Raw genomic sequence first — 24,544 nt, 5'->3', positions numbered from 1 at the left:
ATCATGAGCACAGTGCTCTCTGCTGACATCTCTGTCCATTTTAGGAACTGTCCAGAGCAGCATATGTTTGCTATGGGGATTTTCTCCTACTCTGGACAGTTCTTAAAATGAACAGAGATGTCAGCAGAGAGCACTGTGCTCGTGATTCAGCAGAGAGCTCTGTGTTCCAAAAAGAAAATTTCCTCTATAGTATTCAGCAGCTAATAAGTACTGGAAGGATTAAGATTTTTAATAGAAGTAATTTACAAATCTGCACCAGTTGATAAAAAAAAAAAAAAAAAAAAAAAAAGTTTTCCACCGAAGCCTCTTGAGCACAGAGTTTGCCAGAGCTTTACAGGGTGCCACTTGAGTACTCTTAAAATCATCCATGACAACATCAAGGAGCTGGTGGGTGTTAGAGACCTTGCGCTTTTCCACCTTCTGTTTAAAGGAGGGGTGGAGTGACAACTCATGGGGGCCCCAGGCAATAGATGACCGGCCCACATACAATTTAATTAGTAGTACGCCATTACATGTAGTGTTTTGCCGTGTGTTTGATACCCAATAAAATTTTAAGAAGACGGCATTATAATATGTGTGAACATCGAGAAAGCTAATTGTATTTGATCAATGATAATGATTAGCACTGTTCAAAAATATGTTTTTTTCAATAGTGCACACAATTTTACATGCATGCTGAAAAGATGCTACGTATAGTGGGAAAGGCATGGATTTACAAGTGACATCCTCTCTGATTGGAGCCGTTCTCTTTCCTTTTCTTTTCCATTTGGCTCAGAGTCCATGACAACTTCTAGTTGTGACTCTTTTCTGCAGAATTGCCACACTAAAATGTTTTAAGCTTATCATTTTTCCAGCACCCTCAGCATCTCTATACAATCATCCCAACTATAGGGAAATCATGCCCTCCCTTCACCGAATTATGCCCCATTTTCTCCAAAATCTCACCCCCATTAGGTAGGCAGCAGCATACATCAAGTTACATAGTTTATAAAATTGAAAAAAAGACGCGTATCCATCAAGTTCAACCTTAAACCCTAATGTGTTGATCCAGAGGAAGGCAATGAGTTAAGAGGAGAGTGTAATTTTTATTTTATTTTTTTTAAATATAACCTTACAACTCATGGATACTAAATTTAGGTGGATAGAACGTTGATCCAAAGACTTACTCTGATTGATAATCTTTAAAAAAAAAAAAAAAAAAAAAATTGATATATATATATATCAATCTGTTCAACACTAAATATGGAGTGATTTGCCCATAGTAAACAGTCACAGTTGGACTTTCATATCTTAACATACTCTGGAAAAACGAAAGCTGAGCTGTGCTATGATCAAATTGGTGCTATGGGCAAATTGCATCATTTTTGGTCCATTTTGTTTACTCACTTGGAGAAGCAACTGTTTCAGATCCTTTGCATCTGAGTCTTTTCAGTGTGTTGACTGCCACATTAAGATAAATGTTACGATTGCTGCTTCGGCAGTTAACTATTCTTTCTTCTTCTAGAGCCTGCAACACACATAACTCTGTAATATAGTTGAAAATGTGTATTTCTCTGCTTTAAAAATAAGTTATAACTATACCTTGTTAAATGCTTCCTGTTGTGACTCACAAGAGGTCAGGCACTCATCAATGAACAGGTTCAGATAACGCTGTCGAATAGTGGTTGGCACTTTTGCACCAAATTCAGTAGGTAGGACAGGCCTTTTTAAGGCAGCACACTGAAAAGAATAAGAGCTATTAAGTTGAGGAAAGTAAGTAGAGGCTTTTTATTTTAAAACACAGCCTTAAATGGAGAACTCCGGTGGAAAACAATTTTTTTTATTTTTTATCAACTGGTGCCAAGAAGTTAAAACAGATTTGTAAATTACTTCTACTTAAAAATCTTAAAGGACAAGACTCATGGACAAAAACGTATTCCCTATCCGAAGGATCGCGTGGGGGGTCCAAGCGCTGGGGCCGCCTGCGATCTCCTGCTTGGAGCCCCTGTGCGCTAGCACAGGAGCGTTTCACGACACCCGCCCGAAGCGAAGGCCGCCACGCCCCCTCCATATAGCTCTATGGGAGACCCGAACGGCTTATCACTAGGAGATACGTTTTTATCATGAGACTTGTCTTGTAATCCTTTCAGTTCTTATCAGCTGCTGCATGCTCCAGAGGAAGTTCTCTTCTTTTTGAATTTATTTTCTGTATGACAACAGTGCTCTCTGCTGACACCTCTGTCCATGTCAGGAACTGTCCAAAGCAGGATAGGTTTGCTATGGGGATTTGCTCCTGCTCTGGACAGTTGCAGACACGGACAGAGGTGCAGAAAAGAACTATACAACTTTCTGAGGAGCATTCAGCAGAAGATAAATACTGGAAGGATTAAGATTTTTAAATAGAAGTAATTTACAAATGTGTTAAACCTTTTGGCACCAGTTGATAAAAAAAAAAAAAAAAAAATTGTTTGCACCAGAGTACCCCTTTAAGCATATCAATTAAATAAAAAAAAATGCAGAATAACCCCTTTAATTTCCCACACCTGCAACTTTTAAACCTTTTCACAACACAGGATGTATATTTGCATCTATGAGCATTAATTGTGGCATCTAAAAGTTAAAATTACATTGGCCAGTGTGGTCATTAAACTGACCGGGAGTTCTGCAGGTCGGTGCAGTGGTCCCATTCAGTTAAGATAGTGTCAGAGCTTTTTCATACCGCAGATCTTCTTATACAGTCTGCCTCAGCCAGATTGTAGAAGTAGAGCACCAATATTACTGATCGAGTGACCAGCAGTATTGGCGCTCTAATTGTATGGTGTGCCTGTACATGCTATGGCATAGTACTAAACAGAACAAGCAATCAAAAGATTGCTTATGTTTAAATAGGATGAGAGAAATATAAGAAGAAGGGTCGGGGAGGGGGGTTTCAGGTGGCAGGCCAAACCAAGCCTCAATTGGGTGAAAAAAGAAGCAAGTTGTATGAATTTTTCAAGGTCTTATAGCGTATCCAGAGTGCCCATATTAATCATTTGGCACAAATTTATAATTTAATCCAGTATGCCAGATGACCAGTTCTTCAAGACAAAAAAAAGTTAGTCGACTTTGTCTATCCATTGGGACAAGGAAAGGGCATGTTGGGATTGCTATCGAAGGGGTATGAGTAGTTTGTCTGTGGCAATGCGCATCCACATATCCTGTCATTAAAGGGATACTCCAGTAGAATTTTTTTTAAAATCAACCGGTGCCAGAAAATTAAACAAATTTGTAAATTACTTCTATTTAAAATTCTTAATCCTTCCAGTACTTATCAGCTGCTGTATGCTCCAGAGGAAGTTATTTTCTTTTTTAATTTATTTTCTGTCTGACCACAGTGCTCTCTGCTGACCCCTCTGTCCATGTCAGGATCTGTCCAGAGCAGGAGCAAATCCCCATAGCAAACCTATCCTGCTTTGGACAAATCCTGACATGGACAGAGGTGTCCGCAAAGTGCACTGTGGTCATACAGAAAATAAATTCAATAAGAAAAGAACTTCCTCTGGAGCAAACGGCAACTGATAAGTACTGGAAGGATTAAGATGTTTAAATAGAAGTAATTTACAAATCTGTTTAACTTTCTGGCACCAGTTGATTTAAAAAAAAAAATAATTTCCACTTGAATACCCCTTTTAGTGTGGAAATATCTTAAGCATAAATAATTTGGCAAGAACACCACCACAAGTTCAGGTATGTGCCTCACTCAAATTGGCAACGCCAGCTTAGGTCATTTGGCATTAGTCCATGATTGGCCAAGAATGCAAGTGTGCGGTAACATCTGGTGGACAGTTTATATAGTTTTCCTTAACACGCCCATATTAAGAAATCCCACGTAAGTGCTGTGAAATAAAAAGGGCCTGCTATTTAGAGAACGTCACTCCCAATTGAGATTCTCACTTCAGTAAACCGCCAAGTTTTGCATATTCAAGTGAAGCGATAAGTTTATGGTAGGGTTGCATGGGGTCAGTCGGTGATTAAGTAATTTTACAGGAATTTAGCACAATTTTTTCTCTCTGCTGAACTAACTTCCGTCTGGCCAGATTGCTGACGGAACTCTCAAAAGCGGAATCCGAAAGCAATGTGAAAGAGGCCTAAACAATTTGCTGCTCGAGGAGTAGTGTGTTTAAGAAATCTAGTGCATGCCAACTGGAGGCCTTGAGTTTGTAATGGGTTACTTGCTCGAGGGCTCTTCGTGGCCAAGCTATCCTCTAGGGAAGGGAGGAACTTTAGTGAACAGAGGTCCGTAAGTTTGTAGGAGGATAGTTTAGCCCACATAGGATGGGATGTGTGATTGTTTTGTGTCACCACCGTGAGGAAAGGTAAAGGGGTCAAGGAGGAAGGGTGAGTAGAAGAGACATCTGTGCTAGTTGAGTAGTTTAAGACTAGAAGCATGGCATGAAGGGGGTCAGAGGGGCTAGGCTAGGAGCTGCTGGCGCCCATTGCCACAGCACAGAGGGGAGTAAGGGAGGCAGCATATCTAGCTCTAAGGCTATGTGAAGGGAAAGGGGAGTAGGTCATTCATAGGTCAATGGTAGTCATCACGAAAGCTGTGAGGCTCTTTAGTAAGATTCCATGCATGGGAATGCCAAACCTCTTTCTCTTGTTGGGTAAGTAAGTAATTTGTAAGTCATTTGGGGTGGCCTTTTTCCCTAACAACTCATGAAGGTTCTCCTCAGCTTTCTGAAGAAGGTGCTTGTTACTAGAAAGGGAATGCATTGGATCAGGTTCAAAAACTGAAGGATAATGTAAGGTTTAAGGTAGTTTTTCCTACCTATCCAAGACATTAAGGAGAGGGAGAGGTTAGATAAACTTCAGTTTTTTTGTAGTAAGGAAGAAAATTTGACAAAATAGAGCGGAAGGATGAGGGGCATATTAATGCCTAAACATTTCAAGCTTTTCATGGGCCAGCTAATAGGGATAATTCCTTCTAAATAGGTTCACTAAAGGTAGAAGTGCATAAAAATAAGAGGTTTTCCAGGATTAGAAAAACACAGCTGATTTCTTACAAAAACAGCACCAAATCTGTCTCCAGGTTGTAAGTGGCATTTCAGCTCAGTTCCATTAAAGTGATTTGAGCCAAGTTGTAATATCACATACAACCTGGAGACAGGCTCTGTTTAAAAAAAAAATAAAAAAAAAAAAAAAAAAAAGCAGTTTTTCTATTCCAAGATAATTCCTTTAAGGGCCTCCAATTTAGTGTAGTTAATTTTGAAGTCGGATGAAGTCTTTGAAAGAATCAAAGATTGGCATTAGCACTGGAAAAGCGCTATAAGTGTAAAAGGTAGGTTTTTATAATATCCCTATCTTACTCCCGTAGTTGTTTTGGTCTAGTGGTCTGTGTGGAACCATTTAGAGTAAGAGGCAGTGGGTATCTGTGGTATCTTGAAATTTCTTGGAAAAATACAATTTAAAAGGCTTATTATTGTGCAGTAGGCTCAATGTTTGGGAGTGTTTCTGCAGAAGATTTTAGTCCTAACATTGAAAGAGGCAAAATGTTATATAGTATAAGCCATAGGCACCACTTTTTTTTTTGTGTGCAAGATAGGTGTGACCTGGTAGCAGAAGAATGGGTGGAAGGGCCTGGGGAAAGGGAAGAGGGAGGAGGGAGGAAAAGGCAGGTGGGGGGTCAAAAACCATACATCATCTATCTACATATGCAGAGAGAATAACAATAGTATACACAGTATACAATCACACCTAAGGAAAACAGAGTGGAGAAGAAGGCTTCATGGTCAGGTTAGCAAAGCTGTAGCGCCTAGCAGGGATAATGGGGGGGGGGGGGGGGGGGGGGCAATAACTCAGCTATCGATACACAGCAACAGATAGGGGTGTGAATCGCCAAGAATTTGGCGATTCGATTCGAATCGCGATACCAGTGTGGCGATTCGATATATCGCGATATATCGCGATACCGTCTAGGTGACGATACATCGCGATATATCGCCCACCTGGGAGCATTCATAGATCCCAATAGACGCCGCTGTCAGCTTTGACAGCGGCGATCTAGTACTCCGGTGCTCACTTTTCTCATGTTATCCCGTCCGGGCTGCAAAATAAAATAAAACGCACTTTATCTTACCTGCCAACGAGCCCGCGGAGCTCCGGTACAGGTGTTCGGTCCCCGGGCTGTATTCTTCTTACTTCCTGTTAGTCCGGCACGTCACATGGAGCTTCAGCCTATCACCAGCGGAGGCGGGACATCGCTGCGGCCAGTGATAGGCTGAAGCTCCATGTGACGTGCCGGACTAACAGGAAGTAAGAAGAATACAGCCCGGGGACCGAACACCTGTACCGGAGCTCCGGGGGCTCGTTGGCAGGTAAGAAAAGTGCGTTTTATTAAAAATTCCACATCCCTAAAAGAATCGATTCAAAAATATTTTGAATCGATTCTGTATCGGCAAATGAAAAATCGCGATTATCGCGAGAATCGATTTTTTCTTACATCCCTAGCAACAGACAACTATCTTCTAGAGGATGTATAACTATGACGAAAATGAAAAGGGGTGGGGCCTGGAGCAGGAGATGAGCGGATGCACTGCATAAGCACTTAGAGCCCGATGTGTTGTATTATCCTGACCGCATATCCTGGCTTCCCAGACACCGAGGACAAGTTCTAAGACCATGGAGATGCCAGGGAAGCAAAACCCGGGCCAGGGACCAGAGCACTCGGCGGCTGACAAGCTCCATGAATTTTGGCGGTAAAATGGCGCCGGCCATGCTGTGGCGCAGCTGCCTCCTTCTTTCCATGATGCGCAGCCAGAGCTGCTGCACACATAAGGGAAGCACATAGGAGCCGAAGCTTACCTTGAAGAGGTCAGCAATACCCTCCTACAGGCAATACAGGCTTGTAAAACCAACTAGCAAAATGGAGACCATCTCCTCAGGCAGGATATGCAAAAGCTGAGAGAGTGGCAGAGACAGAACAGGATCTCCATGTTGGAGGACACTGTGGCCCCCATCCCTGACTCACGACTGCACTGAGAGCACAGTTTGAAAAGGCTAAGCAAAAGAATGATGATTTGGAAAATAGCTTGCGGCCTGCCTGAATGCTTGGAATGCCAGAACCCGGGTACATTTATTGAAAGGTGGCTGAAGGAACGGTCCCTCAGATGTTACTTTTTCTCCTGCATTTGCATTTGGGAAGTGTTGCGTCTCAGCTAAACAGCAGATACCGGTTGCGCCGCCAAGACGGCTGTTTGCTTGCAGGACATCACCATCGGAAATGCCAGGATATTCATATTTCCAGATTTCTCCTCTGTCTTTTAGAGAGGCAGAGCTACATTTGCTTTGGTCAAGGCCCGTCTTCACACTAAGGGAGTTGCGTATTCTACAGCTTTATCTTGCTTTATCTGGCCAGGCTGAGACTCATGGATGGAGACAGTAATTTTCTTCTCTGCTCTGCATCAGGCAGATGAATGGCTTGCACAGCAGCCGAGAGGGGACTGAATATGGACACCAGATATCCTCTTAGTTTCTATCCCTTAGTTTTCTTTATCTACTGGCTCTATATGGTGGTGATCGGTCTGCTGCATGCTTGGACTTTGGTGACTCCTGAGAACTGCCAGCTGTGGACCTGGGTCTGGTTGTGAGTTTGCTGTTCTGACCTGTGGGGACATTCTCTGTGTCCTATTTTCAGGAACTTGTCATGTGCAAATAGGATGATATAGGATTTGTACTTCATTGACCGAGTATGTGCTCAGGACTTTAAAGTACTCCCCTCCCTTTGTGTGTCTCTCTCTCTCTCTCTCTCTCTCTCTCTCTCTCTCTCTCGTTGTAAGGGAAATAGACATTCCAAATAAATTATATTTTTCATTCACAAATACAATATGTCTACATTATGTTTGCATCATAAAGTTGACATATTTTTACTTTTGGAAGACATCAGAGGGCTTCAAAGTTCTGCAGCAATTTTAAATTTTTTCGCAAAATTTTCAAAATCAGAATTTTTCATGGACCAGTTCAGGGTTGAAGTGGATTTGAAGGGCTTTCTTATTAGAAATTAGGGCTGGGCGGTATGACCAAATATGTGTATCACGGTATTTTTGTAATTTATGGCAGTTCCACGGTATATAATGGTATTCCCCCCCCCCCCCCCTCAAATTAATCAGCCCAGTGCTGCGCTGTCCCCTTCGGGGTAAATACTCACATATCGCCCGCAAACGCTGCCCTCTTCGTCCTCCTGTTTGTTGCGGGCCGCCGGCGCTGACACTCTATACTGTACACTGTATCCCTATGCCCGGGCTGCAAAAGGTAAACAAAATAAACTAACGCACGTTCTGACGTCGGCCGGCACCAGACCAACGAGAGGTGAGTTAAAGCTTATTTTGTTTATCTTTTGCAGCCCGGGCATAGGGAAACCGCGTACAGTATAGATTTCCAAGCGGTCCGCAACAAACAGGAGGACAAGGAGGGCAGCGCTTGCGGGTGATATGTGAGAATTTACCCCGATGGGGACAGCGCAGCGCTGGGCTGATCATTTGGGGGGGGGGGGGGGGGCAGAACAGCACTCGTGGGTCACATGTGATTAGTTCACCGATGTGGGGACAGAGCAGCGCTGGGCTGATAATTCATTCATTCCTGAGGGGCTGTATGGGGAAAACTTCATATCATGCAGGACAAAAATTTCGGTATTCGGTATGAACCGGTATACTGTCCAGCCCTATTAGAAATACCCCATAAATTGCCCCATTATAAAAACTGCACCCATCAAAGTATTCAAAATGACATTCAGTAAGTGTGTGTTAAACCTTTAGGTGTTTCACAGGAATAGCAGCAAAGTGAAGGAGAAAATTCTAAATCTTCATTTTTTACACTCGCATGTTCTTGTAGACCCTGTTTTTGAATTTTTACAAGGGGTAAAAGGAGAAATACTCAAAGTGTAACCCAATTTCTCTCGAGTAAGGAAATACCTCATATGTGTATGTGAAATGCTCGGCGAGTGCAGTAGAGGGCTCAGAAGGGAGGGAGCAACAATGGGATTTTGGAGAGTGAGTTTTTCTGAAACTGTTTTTGGGGGGGCATGTCACATTTAGGAAGCCCCTATGGTGCTAGAACAGCAGAAAAAATGCCACATGGCCTACCATTTTGAAAACTACACCCCTCAAGGCACGTAACAAGGGGTCCAGTGAGCCTTAACACCCCACAGGTGTTTGACGACTTTTTGTTAAAGTCAGATGTGTAAATGAAAAAAAATAGTTTTTTTTCACTTAAGTGCAGTTTTTTCCCCCCAAATTTACCATTTTTACAAAGGGTAATGGGACAAAAGGCCCCCCAAAATGTGTAACCCCATCTCTTCTGAGTATGGAAATACCACATGTTAGGAAGTAAAATGCTCTGCGGGCGAACTACACACATTTGGCTTTTGGAAAGCAAATTTTGCTGAAATTGTTTTTGGGGGGCATGTCTCATTTAGGAAGCTTCTATGATGCCAGAACAGCAAAAAAAAACACACAAAAAAACAAAACACACATGGCATACTATTTTGGAAACCACACCCCTCAAGGAACGTAACAAGGGGTACACGGAGCCTTAACACCTTACAGGTATTTGACGACTTTTTGTTGAAGTTGGATGTGTAAATGAAAAAAAATTGGTTTTTTTCACTAAAATGCTGGTTTTTCCCCAAATTTTACATTTTTACAAGGGGTAATAGGATAAAATGACCCCCAAAATGTGTAACCCCATTTCTTCTGAGTATGGAAATACCCCATGTGTGGAAGTCAAGTGCTCTGTGGCGCACTACAATGATTTCTAGTTTTAGGGCTAACCCCTTTTGGGGGGGGTACCCCTAAAAGTTGTTGTTTGAACACTGGCTCATGGATCGTACCCAGAGAGTGGTGGTCAATGATTCGTACTCTGATTGGTCCCCGGTTATTAGTGGTGTACCCCAAGGTTCAGTACTGGGCCCGCTGCTGTTTAAATTTATTTATCAATGATATAGAGGATGGTATTAACAGCTCTGTTTCTATCTTTGCAGATGACCCCAAGCTTTGTAGCACGGTACAGTCTATAGAGGATGTGCATAAATTACAAGATGACTTGGATAGACTAAGTGTCTGGGCATCCACTTGGCAAATGAGGTTCAATGTGGATAAATGTAAAGTTATGCATCTGGGTACTAATAACCTGCATGCGTCGTATGTCTTAGGGGGGATTAAACTGGCAGAGTCACTGGTAGAGAAGGATCTGGGTGTACTTGTAGATCACAGACTACAAAATAGCATGCAATGTCAGGCTGCTGCTTCCAAAGCCGGCAGGATATTGTCATGTATAAAAAGAGGCATGGACTCGAGGGGCAGGGACATAATACTCCCCCTTTATAAAGCATTGGTACGGCCTCACCTGGAATATGCTGTTCAGTTTTGGTCACCAGTCCATAAAAGGGACACTGCGGAGTTGGAAAGGGTGCAGAGACGCGCGACTAAACTAATATGGGGCATGGAACATCTTAGCTATGAGGAGCGATTAAAGGAGTTACAATTGTTTAGTCTTGAGAAGAGACGTTTAAGGGGGGATATGATAAACGTATATAAGTATATAAATGGCCCATACAAAAAATATGGAGAAAAACTGTTCCAGGATAAACCCCCCCAAAGGACGAGGGGGCACTCCCTCCGTCTGGAGAAGAAAAGGTTTAGTCTAAAGGGGCGGCACGCCTTCTTTACCGTGAGGACTGTGAATTTATGGAACGGTCTACCTCAGGAACTGGTCACAGCAGGAACAATTAACAGCTTTAAAGCAGGGTTAGATACATTCCTGGAACAAAATAACATTAATGCTTATGCAGAATTATAAAACTACATCCCTTTCCCTTATTCCCTTACATCCTTCCCTTCAATCCCCTGGTTGGACTTGATGGACGTATGTCTTTTTTCAACCATACTAACTATGTAACTATGTAACTATGTAATGCCCTGGAATCCTTGGGGGTATTTGTTGATACAGTTATAAATCTATCAGATAAGCAATAATTGTAAGAATAGACAAAAAACTGAGAATCTATTCATTAGTTTAGACGTGGGAGAGACCATTAAAGGGTAACTCTCATCAAAACAACTTTTGATATATTATAGATTAATGTATGCAGAATAACTTTACAATTGCATGTTATTGAAAAATATGCTTCTTTCTATTTAATTTTCCACTTTGAAGAAATGACCACTAGGGGTCTCCCTACCAGTCCTGGCAGCAAGCATTTCAGACTCATGCTGGAGTCCTAAACACTACGAGCTGCCAGTCTGCTTTGTTCACAAAGGAGAACACTCAGAGCTGCCAGCCTGCTTTGTTCACAGCCTGTTTGGCTGTGAACAAAGCAGGCTGGCAGCTCTGAGTGTTTAGGACTCCAGCATGAGTCAGAAATGCTTGCTGACAGGACTAATCGGGAAAAATACAATAGAAAGAAGCATATTTTTCATTAACATGCTATTGGAAAGTTATTCAACATTCATTAATCTAAAATATATCAAAAGTTTATTTGATAAGCGGTACCCTTTAATGTCAGATTCAAATTGAAGACTTGGGAAATCCCAAGATGTCTGCTGTGTGTGTATACTAGATGTCAAAATCTAATCCAGCTAACTATTTATTGGCCATTAGTTGGAGAGATGAGTTGACATGATATATCTATATCTTAGGTAATGTCTGCTAATTTTTAGGAGAATATTTTTAGAACTCATGGACAAGAGTGCCCTCTCTGGTCAGTGCAAAAATAAGTGAAGACAAAAAGGACTCCAGCTCACCGTGATTCATTGAGTCAAGGAGATACATCTGCAGGGAGCACGAGAGCAGGAAGGCCGAGCCATATCCTCGGTGAAGCAAGCTGATCTAATGAAGGGAAGAAGGGAAGGGGGGCTCCAGCTCCACAGGGCGGTAAGTAAAAATTAACCTTTAATGATACATGGTTAAAAAATGTCCATGGTCCAAATAAACATAGAAAAAGACAAAAGTGCTCAGTGAGTTAAAACCCACGTCAACCGACGCGTTTCGGACCAGCTAAGGGTCCTTAGTCATGGTGCTGGATCCTATCTGGACGGCTACTGCTTTTATACTGAACTAAGTATCATAGTCACATGACAAATTACATCACAGATTAAGCCACAGCTGATGTATAATCACCGATAATGGGAGTACGGCATATACAAAGAAGTGCAAATAGAACTAAAACAAATGGGAATAACCATAGAAAAGAAGCTAATAGATGTACGCTAAATCAGTTTTGTAATTCATGCCTTTAGGATACCTAGTATCCAACATAAGAATCCAAAAGGCTTCTCGTTTGAGGAGGACGCCTGACCAGTCCCCTCCTCTGGACGGTGGATGCACCCTTTCGATGCCACATATTTCTATGAAGGACGCATCACCTTGGTGAGTTTCATGGATATGTTTTGACAAACCAGATAGAGACCGCATGTTAAAAACCGCAGTGTGTGAACCGTGAAAATGTTCATATATGCGTCTCTTCAATTTTCTGGTGGTGCAACCTACATATTGCAATTTGCATAATCTACATGTTGCCAGATAGACGACATGTGTGGTGTCATAATTAATAAACGTTTTTATAGGATATTTATTTCCATTTACAGTTGACACAAATTCTGTCGATCTGGCAGCATGTTTGCAAAGATTGCATCTATTTCGGGCACACTTAAAGAAACCCTTAAGATGGAGCCAGGTACTCGAAGGCTCTTTGCTAGCTATGTCGCTTGGTGATAATTGATAGCCCAGCGTACGGCCTCTTTTGGCCACAAACTGGACCCCTTCATGCAAAATAGAAGTCAAAATTTCATCATCAAATAGAACCGGTAGATGTTTGGATACAATGCTTTTGATCGCTGGAAAATCGGTACTATATTGTGTTGAGAATGTAATTTTGTTCCTCGCCTTGACACTGTCAGGATTAACTTTGGTACTGGTTTCTGTTAAAAGAGCCTCACGGGTCTTATTTTTGGCTATATTTTTTGCTCTGATTAGTGTAGCTCTAGAGTAACCCCTAGCCAGTAATCTCTTATCAATATCGGCGCATGTATGCTCAAAGGAGGTTTCTGTGGATGAAGCACGTTTAGCCCTAATGTATTCTCCCACCGGTAGATTGCGGGTAACGTGACTGGGATGGCAGCTTGTCGCAAAAAGAATGTTGTTGCCTGAAGTAGGCTTTCTGTACATTTCTGAATGCACCGATTTGATAGATGTGTCACCCGTCAGGTGTACATCCAAAAAATTTATTGAAGGGCCCCCCCCCACTCCAATGTGAACCTTAACCCCTTGGGGACGGAGCCCATTATGACCCTAAGGACGGAAGCGTTTTTTGCAAATCTGACCACTGTCACTTTAAGCATTAATAACTCTGGAATGCTTTTACTTATAAATTTGATTCCGAGATTGTTTTTTCGTGACATATTCTACTTTATGTTAGTGGTAAATTTTCGGCGATACTTGCATCCTTTCTAGGTGAAAAATGCAAAAATTTCATGAAAAATTTGAAAATTTTGCATTTTTCTAATTTTGAAGCTCTCTACTTATAAGGAATATGGATATTCCAAATAAATTATGTATTGATTCACATATACAATATATCTACTTTATGTTTGCATCATAAAATTGACGAGTTTTTACTTTTGGAAGACATCAGGGGGCTTCAAAGTTCAGCAGCAATTTTCCAATTTTTCGCAAAATTTTCAAAATCGGAATTTTTCAGGGACCAGTTCAGGTTTGAAGTGGATTTGAAGGGTCTTCTGGTTAGAAATACCCAATAAATGATCCCATTATAAAAAACTGCACCCCTCAAAGTATTCAAAATGACAATCAGTAAGTGTGTTAACCCTTTAGGTGTTTCACAGGAATAGCAGCAAAGTGAAGGAGAAAATTCAAAATCTTCATTTTTTACACTGGCATGTTCTTGTAGACCCAGTTTTTGAATTTTTACAAGGGGTAAAAGGAAAAAAATCCTCTCAAAATTTGTAACCCAATTTCTCTCGAGTAAGAAAATACCTCATATGTGTATGTCAAGTGTTCGGCGGGTGCACTAGAGGGCTCAGAAGCGAAGGAGCAACAATGGGATTTAGGAGAGTGAGTTTTTCTGAAATGGTTTTTGGGGGGCATGTCCCCATTTAGGAAGCCCCTATGGTGCCAGGACAGCAAAAAACCCCACATCGCACACTATTATGGAAACGACACCCCTCAAGGAATGTAACAAGGGGTACGGTGAGCCTTAACACCCCACAGGTGTTTGACAACTTTTTGTTAAAGTCGGATGTGTAAATGAAAAAAAAATATTTTTCCACTAAAATGCTGGTTTTTCCCCAAATTTTACTTTTTTACAAAGGGTAATAGAAGAAATGGGGTTACAAATTTTGGGGGGCATTTTCTCCTGAGTATGGAAATACCCCATATGTGGACGTCAAGTGCACTGCGAGCGCACTACAATGCTCAGAAGAGAAGGAGCACCATTGAGCTTTTAGAGAGATAATTTGTTTGGAATGGAAGTCGGGGGCCATGTGCATTTACAAAGCCCCCCGTGGTGCAAGAACAGTGGACCCCATTTGACCCCATTTTGGAAACTACACCCCTCACGGAATGTAATAAGGGGTGCAGTGAGCATTTACACCCCACTGGCGTTTGACAGATCTTTGGAACAGTGGGCTGTGCAAACAAAAAAATTAAAATTTTCATTTTCCCGGACCACTGTTCCAAAAATCTGTCAGACCCCTGTGGGGCGTAAATGCTCACTGTACCCCTTATTACATTCCGTGAGGGGTGTAGTTTCCAAAATGGGGTCACATGTGGGTATTTATTATTTTGCATTTATGTCAGAACCGCTGTAAAATCAGCCACCCCTGTGCAAATCCCCAATTTCGGCCTCAAATGTACATGGTGCGCTCTCACTCCTGAGCCTTGTTGTGCGTCCGCAGAGCATTTTACGCCCACATCTGGGGTATTTCCGTACTCAGCAGAAATTGCGTTACAAATTTTGGGGGTATTTTTTTCCTTTTACCTCTTGTGAAAATAAAAAGTAAAGGGCAACACCAGCATGTTAGTGTAAAAATTTGGTGTAGACCCCAACTTTTCCTTTTCATAAGGGGTAAAAGGAGAAAAAGCCCCCCAAAATTTGTAGTGCAATTTCTCCCGAGTAAGGAAATACCCCATATGTGGCCCTAAACTGTTTCCTTGAAATACGACAGGGCTCCAAAGTAAGAGAGCACATGCGCATTTGAGGACTAAATTAGGGATTGCACAGGGGTGGACATTGGGAATCACTGGCGTAGAATACCCCTAACAGGGTGCCTCCAGCTGTTGCTAAACTCCCAGCATGCCTGGACAATCAGTGGCTGTCCGGAAATGCTGGGAGTTGTTTTGCAACAGCTGGAGGCTCCGTTTTGGAAACACTGCTGTACAATACGTTTTTTATTTTTATTGGGGGGGACAGTGTAAGGGGGTGTATATGTAGTATATTACTCTTTATTAGGTGGTAGTGTAGTGTAGTGTAGTGTTTTTAGGGTACATTCACACTGGCGGGTTACGGTGAGTTTCCCGCTAGGAATTTGCGCTGCGGCGAAAAATTTGCCGCTGCTCATACTTGAAGCAGGAAACTTGCTGTAAACCCGCCCGTGTGAATGTACCCTGTACGTTCACATGGGGGGGGGGGGGGGGCAAACCTCTAGCTGTTTCAAAACTACAACTCCCAGCATGCACGGTCTGTCAGTACATGCTGGGAGTTGTAGTTTTGCAAAAGCTGGAGGCACACTGGTTGGAAAATACTGAGTTGGGTTCTGTTACCTAACTCAGTATTTTCCAACCAGTGAGCCTCCAGCTGTTGCAAAACTACAACTCCCAGCATGCATGGTCTGTCAGTACATGCTGGGAGTTGTAGTTTTGCAACAGCTGGAGGCACACTGGTTGGAAAATACTGAGTTGGGTTCTGTTACCTAACTCAGTATTTTCCAACCAGTGTGCCTCCAGCTGTTGCAAAACTACAATTCCCAGCATGTCTGATCACAGAAGGGCATGCTGGGAGATGTAGTTATGCAACAGCTGGAGGTACGCAACTACAACTCCCAGCATGCCGAGACAGCTGTTTGCTGTGTGGGCATGTTGGAATTTGTAGTTTTGCAACATCTGGAGTGCTACAATTTAGAGACCACTGAACAGTGATCTCCAAACTGTGGACCTCCAGATGTTGCAAAACTACGACTCCCAGCATGCCCAGACAGCAAACAGCTGTGTGGGCATGCTGGGAGTTGTAGTTTTGCAAGATCTAGAGGGCAGTATAGAGATCACTGTGCAGTGGTCTCTAAACTGCAGACCTCCAGCTGTTGCAAAACTACAAATTCCAGCATGCCCACACAGCAAACAGCTGTCTGGGCATGCTGGGAGTTGTAGTTTTGCAACATCTGGAGGGCTACAGTCTAGAGACCACTATAGTGGTCTCAGACTGTAGCCCTCTAGATGTTGCTATGCAACTACTCACCGGCTTCCGTCGCATCCGGGAGCCGTCCTCTTCTGCCGCACGCCACCGCAGATCTCCGTCGCCGCCGCAGATCCCCGTCGCTCCGCTGCCTCCGGAGGGGTAAGTGGACTCCGGCGCCGCTCCTCTTAGTTTTCCCCGTTCTGCCCCGCCTATTGTGGGAGGGCAGGACGGGGAAAACGAAAGTAAACTCCTCCGCCCCAGATCTGCTATTGGTGGTCGCGTCTAGACCACCAATAGCAGAGATAGGAGGGGTGGCAACTCTGCCACCTCACTCCTATCGCTTTAGGGGGATCGTGGGTGTCTTAGACACCCGCGATCCCCCTTCTATTCCGGGTCACCGGGTCACCATAGACCCGTAATGACCCAGAATCGGCGCAAATCGCAAGTGTGAATTCACTTGCGATTTGCGCCTATCGCCGACATGGGGGGGTCTAATGACCCCCCTGGGCATTTGCACGGGGTGCCTGCTGATAGATATCAGCAGTCACCCCGGCCCGCTCCCCGCCCGGCGCGCGGCGGGGGCCGAAATTCCCACGGGCGTATGGATACGCCCTTCGTCCCCAACAGGTTAAATTTAAATTATTGTTGTTGATGTATTTGAGGAACAACGTGGCCTCGTCACGGGAGTGGGACCATATTAGGAGGAGGTCATCTATATATCGTCCGTACCAGTGCACGGCACAGGCATAAGGGTTGTCGGCCGAATATAGATGAACCTCCTCCCAGTATGCCATGTATAAATTGTCTAAACTGGGGGAAAATTTTGATCCCATGGGGCATCCTGTAATTTGAATGTAATGATCAGTGTCAAAGCGGAAAAAATTATTCTCCAGGAGAAAAAGCAATGCATCCAGTAAAAAATTAGATAATGTCACATCATAGTTACTGTACTTTCTAACATGGTATTTGACAGCCTCTATTGCCATATGGTGCGGAATGCAAGAATAGAGATCACAAGATAACCACGAATAACCGTCTAGCCAATCAATTTTCTTTATAGCTGACAATAAGGCTTTAGTATCGCGGACATAGCCTGCAGTGCGTACAACCAAAGGCTGCAACAGCGAATCCACCCACGATGCCAGTCTTTCATGCACTGATCCAATCCCTGCCACTATGGGACGTAACGGTGGAGGGAATACCTGTTTGTGGATCTTGGGTAGTGCATGAAAGACTGGCATAACCGGACAATCAGGACAGCGAAACTCACCCTGTTGCTCACTGAAAATGTTCAGAGATACACCATAGGATATTAATGCTTTTAACTCCTTTTTCACTATTTCCGTAGGATCACTAGGGATTTTTCGGTATGTTACCACATCACTAAGCATGTTTAACACTTGAGGGGAATTAATATTCCAAGTTTGACAGAGGATGCCAGGGATTCCCTGGACGACCCAATTTCCCTCCAAGGGAATACATCCCCCGGGTCTGACGGCATTCCCTTCCAGATATATAGGATATATTCAACTCTGCTACTTCCAAAACTGCTGGGTATCATTAATGAATCCTGGAGGGGGGGGGGGGGGGTGTTCTCCCTAAATCTATGTGTGAGGCTAATATTAGACTCATTAGGAAAAAAGATAAGGATCCCTTAGATTTGGGCTCATATCGTCCTATCTCCTTGCTAATAATAGCGAAAGCACTGGCAAAGAGATTGGAAAAAGTAGTGGAGGTAGTGGTGGGCGGTGACCAGGGAGGGTTTAGGTCAGGAAGAAGGGTTCATGACAATATTCATCAGGTGTATGAAGCAACCCAGAGTGGATCCCGGGACCCCCGCTCCATTCTGTCATTGGATGCTACTAAAGCTTTTGACAGGGTGGAGTGGGGATACCTCTGGGAAGTTTTGAAGAGGGTTGGGGTGGGCCCGAGGTTTTTGAGTTATATTCAGCTACTATACACTAACCCCCGAGGCGAGTGTGGTGGTAGATGGAACCCCCTCCTACCCATTCAAACTAAGCAGAGGAACAAGGCAGGGCTGCCCCCTCTCACCCTTCTTATTTTTAATTTATATTGAACCCTTAGCGGCTTGGATAAGAGATAATGATGCTTATGAGGGATTTGGAGTAAACGGAGAGAAGAGTAAGATCCTGTTATTTGCAGATGATATTCTCCTCTTTGTAACTAACCCACAAGAAAAAATACATCGTATCATTAAGATGTTCGAGGCATTTGCCCCTCTATCTGGGTTGGAGATAAATTGGAGTAAATCTACTATGCTCCCCCTGGATGAAGATATGGGGGAGACGGTGGGAAGACTATCCGTGTTAAAAAAAAAAAAAATGAACGTTTCCTGTATCTGGGAGTAAAAATAGCAGCCACGAATGATAGGTTTGTGAGTAACAATATACGGCCCCTTTTGAATAGTTTAGCGAAGAGAGTAGAAGTATGGATTAAAATGCCCTTCTCTATGTCAGAAAGGATGGCGATAATAAAAATGGTGGTCCTCCCACAGATCCTTTTTTTTTCTTGCTGCCTCGCCAGTGTGGATCGGCAAATGCTGGTTTCGGAAGATAGAAGTGATACTGGGTAGATTGCTATGGGGAAGAAAAAGGGTTCGTCTGAAGTACAGATATTTTATGGCCCCTGGAGATACTGGGGGGGATTGGACATGCCCAATTTCTTTGTTTATTACATGGCCGCGCAGTTGGTACGAATCGTGAATTGGAGAAATTCTAGATATCTGGAGAAGACTGTAGTAGATAAGGAGAAAGTGAACATATATGAGGTGTTGGAATTAGATGATTATGAGGAGAGTGGGTCAAACAACACGATGTTATGGTATAAATATAGGAAAGTATGGGAAAGATTAAAGGGAGAATTACATGTAGGAAATAGTTTTGGGTTCACACCCCTATGGGGTAACAATAAATTTAAAGAATTGGTGAATTGTGAGTCAACTTTTTGGGATAGTAAGGGTATAAAACGACTAGAACAACTATTTGATAAAGGATAACTCTTTTCATTTGAACACATAAAAAGGGGGTATGATATTAGTGATAATGATTGGCTGTACTATTGGAAAGTTAGTCATGCAGTCCATAACACGATAGATAAGGAGATATATGTAGCACAGAAACACAATTTCATAGAAGCACTAACTCAAATAGAGCACTTTAAAAAAAAAAGGAATTTCAATTTTGTATAAGAAATTAAATAAGATTATTGGAGTAAGGGGGATCGACAGAATTAAAGACAAATGGTCCGGAATAGTGGGTACCGTGTCTGAGGAAGATTGGGACATTATGGCCCAAAATATAAGTAAGGTTTCTCGTAATATGGAACATAAGATTACACAATTTAAGATATTACACAGGACCCACTATTCCGCGCTTCATTTACATAGGATAGGGGTGAGAATCACTTCACAGTGTGTCAAATGTGGTTTGGAAGAGGCGGACTATCTACATAGTTTTTGGTTGTGTGAGAAGATATCTGTTTTCTGGGAATCTGTAATAAAAGAGGAAGAAAGTAAAATCGCTGTGAAGGTACCTTGTACGATAGAGTTTATACTGTTGGGAGCTATGGGTAATATGGGCAAATTTGAGTGCCTATTACATCGGATTTTGTTTTTCGCCAGACTGATTATATTAAGGAATTGGAAATCCCCTAAAGAACTGCAAATAGAGGAATGGAAGGAAGGTCTGAAAACCATGAAAAATAGGGAGTTTAGATAGATTAGAAGTAGGGGTGGGCAAAGAGAATGTCGAAAAATTTGGAATTTATGGTAGACTTAAAAAGCTCTTCCCCCTTTTTTTTTTTTCCTCTTTTTTTCTTTGCTCTTCCCGTGCCAGTGGGTTGGGGGGGGGGGGGGGGGGGGTTGGGGGGGGGATGTTGATTAGACACACTATGTAAACAAGTATTAATTTGGCTTCTATGGCTTCTGCTTTTCTTCCGATTGGTGATGTTGTTTTATTGGATTTGTACAATGTATTTTTGTAATTATTAAAAAAAAAATAAATAAAAAAAAAAATAAAAAAAGCATGTTTAACACTTGGTCATGGTATAGTGATCTATCCAGTATGACCGTAGCTCCACCCTTATCTGCTCCCCTAACTATAATGTTGGGGTTCTGTTCCAGTTGTTTGAGAGCTTTTCTTTCTGCATTGGTTAAATTATTAAAGGATGTTTTTTTGTTGTTGTTTTGAGAAAGATCTTTCAGATTTCTCTCCACACGACCTTGAAAAATGTCCATGGATTCAGTTCTCGCATTGACCGGATAAAAATAAGGGTTGGCTGTTTTAAAGCTTTTTTTAGTGTTAGTGACTGGGGTGATGTCAGACAAAAGATTCTGCTGACAAATCAACCATGTTGAGCATAGCACATTGATCCTTAACCCCTTAAGGACACATGACGTTCTCATACGTCTCCATTTCCGAGTCCTTAAGGACACATGACGTATGAGAACGTCATGTGTTTTACCAGCCCCCCGCAACCATCTGGAGCGGAGCCGGTGCCCGATGCCTGCTGAAATCGTTCAGCAGGCATCGGGGCATATCGCCCAGGGGGGTCATGATGACCCCCCATGTCGGCGATGGCCGCAGATCGCTGGAGAATTCAGTCCAGCGTTTTGCAGCGGATTCCGGGTCAATCGGGTCTCCAGTGACCCGGTGTCCCGGAATTATTGGCTGATCGGGGCCGTCAGAGACGGCCCCGAACAGCCAGAGCCAGCAGGGGTGAGGTGGCACTGGTGCCACCTCACGATCGCCCTGATTCGTCGGCCGGATTACCGGCCGACCAATCAGGGCGCCTGCTGCGGGTGTCACTCCCGCAACCCGCTCCGCCCCTCTTCCGGAGGACGTGAGCGGGTGCGGGACGTGCACCCCGGGTGCTGGGGACCCCGATCCCCGGCGCCCCTGTTGGGATCGGGGCCCCAGGAGCAGCGGCGGAGACGACGAGGGACTGACTTGTGCGGCTGGATCGTTTGAGGTGAGTGACAGCCTCCTGCTGTTGCTTAGCAACAGCTCCCAGCATGCAAAAAGGGCATGCTGGGAGCTGTAGTTATTCAACAGCAGGAGGCAGACCACCACAACTCCCAGCATTCCCTTATGGGCATGCTGGGACTTGTAGTTTTGCAACAGCTGGAGGCACATTCTTTCTATGGAAAAGTGTACCTTCAGCTGTTGTGTAACTACAACTCCCAGCATGCCCGTTGGCTGTCGGTGACTGCTGAGAGTTGTAGTTTTGCAACACACTGAGTTAAGTAGCAAACCAGTGTGTCTCCAGCTGTTGCATAACTACAATCCCCAGCATCCCCAGCCAAAGTAGTATGCCTCCCGCTGTTGCATAACTACAACACCCAGCATGCCCTTCCGCTGTCCGTACATGCTGGGGGTTGTAGCTTTTGCAACAGCTGAAGGCACACTGGTTGCAAAACACTGAGTTTGTTACCAAACTCGGTGTTTCACAACCAGTGTGCCTCCAGCTGTTGCAAAACTACAACTCCCAGCATGCACTGATAGACCGTACATGCTGGGAGTTGTAGTTTTGCAACAGCTGGAGGTACACTCACATGGGCGGAGGATTACAGTACGTATCCGGCTGCAAGTTTGAGGTGCGGCAAAATTTCTGCCGCAGCTCAAACTGCCAGCGAGAAACTACTGTGAACCCCCGCCCGTGCGACTGTACCCTAAAAACACTACACTAACACAAAATAAAATAAAAAGTAAAAAACACTACATATACACATACCCCTACACAGCCCCCCCTCCCCAATAAAAATGAAAAACGTCTGGTACGCCACTGTTTCCAAAACGGAGCCTCCAGCTGTTGCAAAACAACTACTCCCAGCATTGCCAGATAGCCGTTGACTGTCTAGGCATGCTGGGAGTTTTACAACAGCTGGAGGCACCCTGTTTGGAAATCACTGGCGTAGAATACCCCTATGTCCACCCCTATGCAAGTCCCTAATTTAGGCCTCAAATGCGCATGGCGCTCTCACCTTGGAGCCCTGTCGTATTTCAAGGCAACAGTTTAGGGTCACATATGGGGTATCGCCGTACTCGGGAGAAATTGTCTAACAAATTTTGGGGGGTATTTTCTGCTATTACCCTTTTTAAAAATGTAAAATTTTTGGGAAAACAAGCATTTTAGGTAAAAAAATATATATTTTTTTTACATATGCAAAAGTCGTGAAACACCTGTAGGGTATTAAGGTTCAAACTACCCCTTGTTACGTTCCCCGAGGGGTCTAGTTTCCAAAATGGTATGCCATGTGGTTTTTTTGCTGTCCTGGCACCATAGGGGCTTCCTAAATGCGGCATGCCCCCAGAGCAAAATTCGCTTTCAAAAAGCCAAATGTGACTCCTTCTCTTCTGAGACCTGTAGTGCGCCAGCAGAGTACTTTTCACCCCCATATGGGGTGTTTCCTGAATCGGGAGAAATTGGGCTTCAAATTTTGGGGGGTATTTTCTGCTATTAACCTTTTTAAAAATGTAAACATTTTGGGAAAACAAGCATTTTAGGTAAAAAAATATATATTTTTTTTACATATGCAAAAGTCGTGAAACACCTGTAGGGTATTAAGGTTCACTTTACCCCTTGTTACGTTCCCTGAGGGGTCTAGTTTCCAAAATGGTATGCCATGTGTTTTTTTTTTGCTGTCCTGGCACCATAGGGGCTTCCTAAATGCGGCATGCCCCCCAAAAACCATTTGTCGCTCCTTCCCTTCTGAGCCCTCTATTGCGCCCGCCGAACAATTTACATAGACATATGAGGTATGTGCTTACTCGAGAGAAATTGGGTTTCAAACACAAGTAAAAATTTTCTCCTTTTTACCCCTTGCAAAAATTCAAAAATTGGGTCTACAAGAACATGCGAGTGTAAAAAATGAAGATTTTGAATTTTCTCCTTCACTTTGCTGCTATTCCTGTGAAACACCTAAAGGGTTAATACACTTACTGAATGTCATTTTGAATACTTTGGGGGGTGTAGTTTTTATAATGGGGTATTTCTAATATGAAGACCCTTCAAATCCACTTCAAACCTGAACTGGTCCCTGAAAAATAGCGAGTTTGAAAATTTTGTGAAAAATCGGAAAATTGCTGCTGAACTTTGAAGCCCTCTGGTGTCTTCCAAAAGTAAAAACTCAAATTTTATGATGCAAACATAAAGTAGACATATTGTATATGTGAACCCAAAAACAATATATTTTGAATATCCATTTTCCTTACAAGCAGAGAGCTTCAAAGTTAGAAAAATGCAAAATTTTCATTTTTTCATCAAATTTTGGGATTTTTCACCAAGAAAGGATGCAAGTTACCATAAAATGTTACCACTAAGTTAAAGTAGAATATGTCACGAAAAAACAATCTCGGAATCAGAATGATAACTAAAAGCATTCCAGAGTTATTAATGTTTAAAGTGACAGTGGTCAGATGTTCAAAAAACGCTCCGGTCCTTAAGGTGTAAAATGGCCTGGCCCTTAAGGGGTTAAAGGAGTGATGAAGTGGCAATTGGTTAGTTCCCAATGTATTCAGACACATGGGAGGTGTGTCATCTCCCATGGCAACGTGATCATTATCAGAGTTAAAGTGACGTTTCACAGTAAGGAGTCTTACAAAGCGATTAACATCCTGTAATGTCCTATATAAGTCAAAGTTTTGATCCGGCACAAAATTTAAACTCTTTTCAAGTGCCCTGATTTGTTGAAGGGTCAAAATGCTGGCTGGAATATTGATTACTGAAGATGAAATATTGTTAGAATTTAGTGAATGACATTCCTTCAAAGGTGGATTTTTTAGGGGTGGTCGAGTCTCTGATGCACAATCAGTCAACGTCTGTTGGTCTGATGTCTGGTACGACAGGTGTTTATATTTTCTGTGTTTTCGTCCTGCTCTGTGCCCCCTGCGTTTGATTTGTATTTGTTTTTCTTTTTTACTGGTTTTATTGTGGGACCATTCCCGTTTTTTGACACGTTAATGGGAACTGATGCAGTATGTGGCATTTCCTCCTCTGATACATCGGTACAGTTATCTGTGGTGTCAATGTCTGTGAAATAGTTACATCTGGGCGAGACAAGGGCCTAGCACGTTTTTGTTCTAGAGACGTGATTGGTTGGTTTCTTAT

General features: G+C 43.0%; 1 protein-coding gene across 6 annotated transcripts in view; it reads right to left on the bottom strand.

Moving 5' to 3' along the window:
• Positions 1–24,544, bottom strand: part of REXO1 (RNA exonuclease 1 homolog) — a 388,039-nt gene that overhangs the window by 209,798 nt on the left and 153,697 nt on the right. For all 6 annotated transcript variants that reach the window (XR_008892505.1, XM_056572376.1, XM_056572388.1 and 3 more), the window contains exons 6-7: positions 1,582–1,719; positions 1,387–1,507 (exon numbers count right to left, since the gene is read on the bottom strand). Coding sequence is in view for 5 of the 6 variants with exons in the window: in XM_056572376.1 (XP_056428351.1) it covers positions 1,387–1,507; positions 1,582–1,719 (259 nt within the window). In the remaining variant the exon portion in view is untranslated. The remainder of the gene's footprint in view (positions 1–1,386; positions 1,508–1,581; positions 1,720–24,544) is intronic.

Source organism: Hyla sarda, chromosome 1 (genome assembly GCF_029499605.1).
Source record: "Hyla sarda isolate aHylSar1 chromosome 1, aHylSar1.hap1, whole genome shotgun sequence".
Taxonomy (NCBI): Eukaryota; Metazoa; Chordata; class Amphibia; order Anura; family Hylidae; genus Hyla; species Hyla sarda.
Note: the sequence above shows the minus strand (reverse complement) of the source record. Positions and strands in the feature narration are given on the sequence as shown.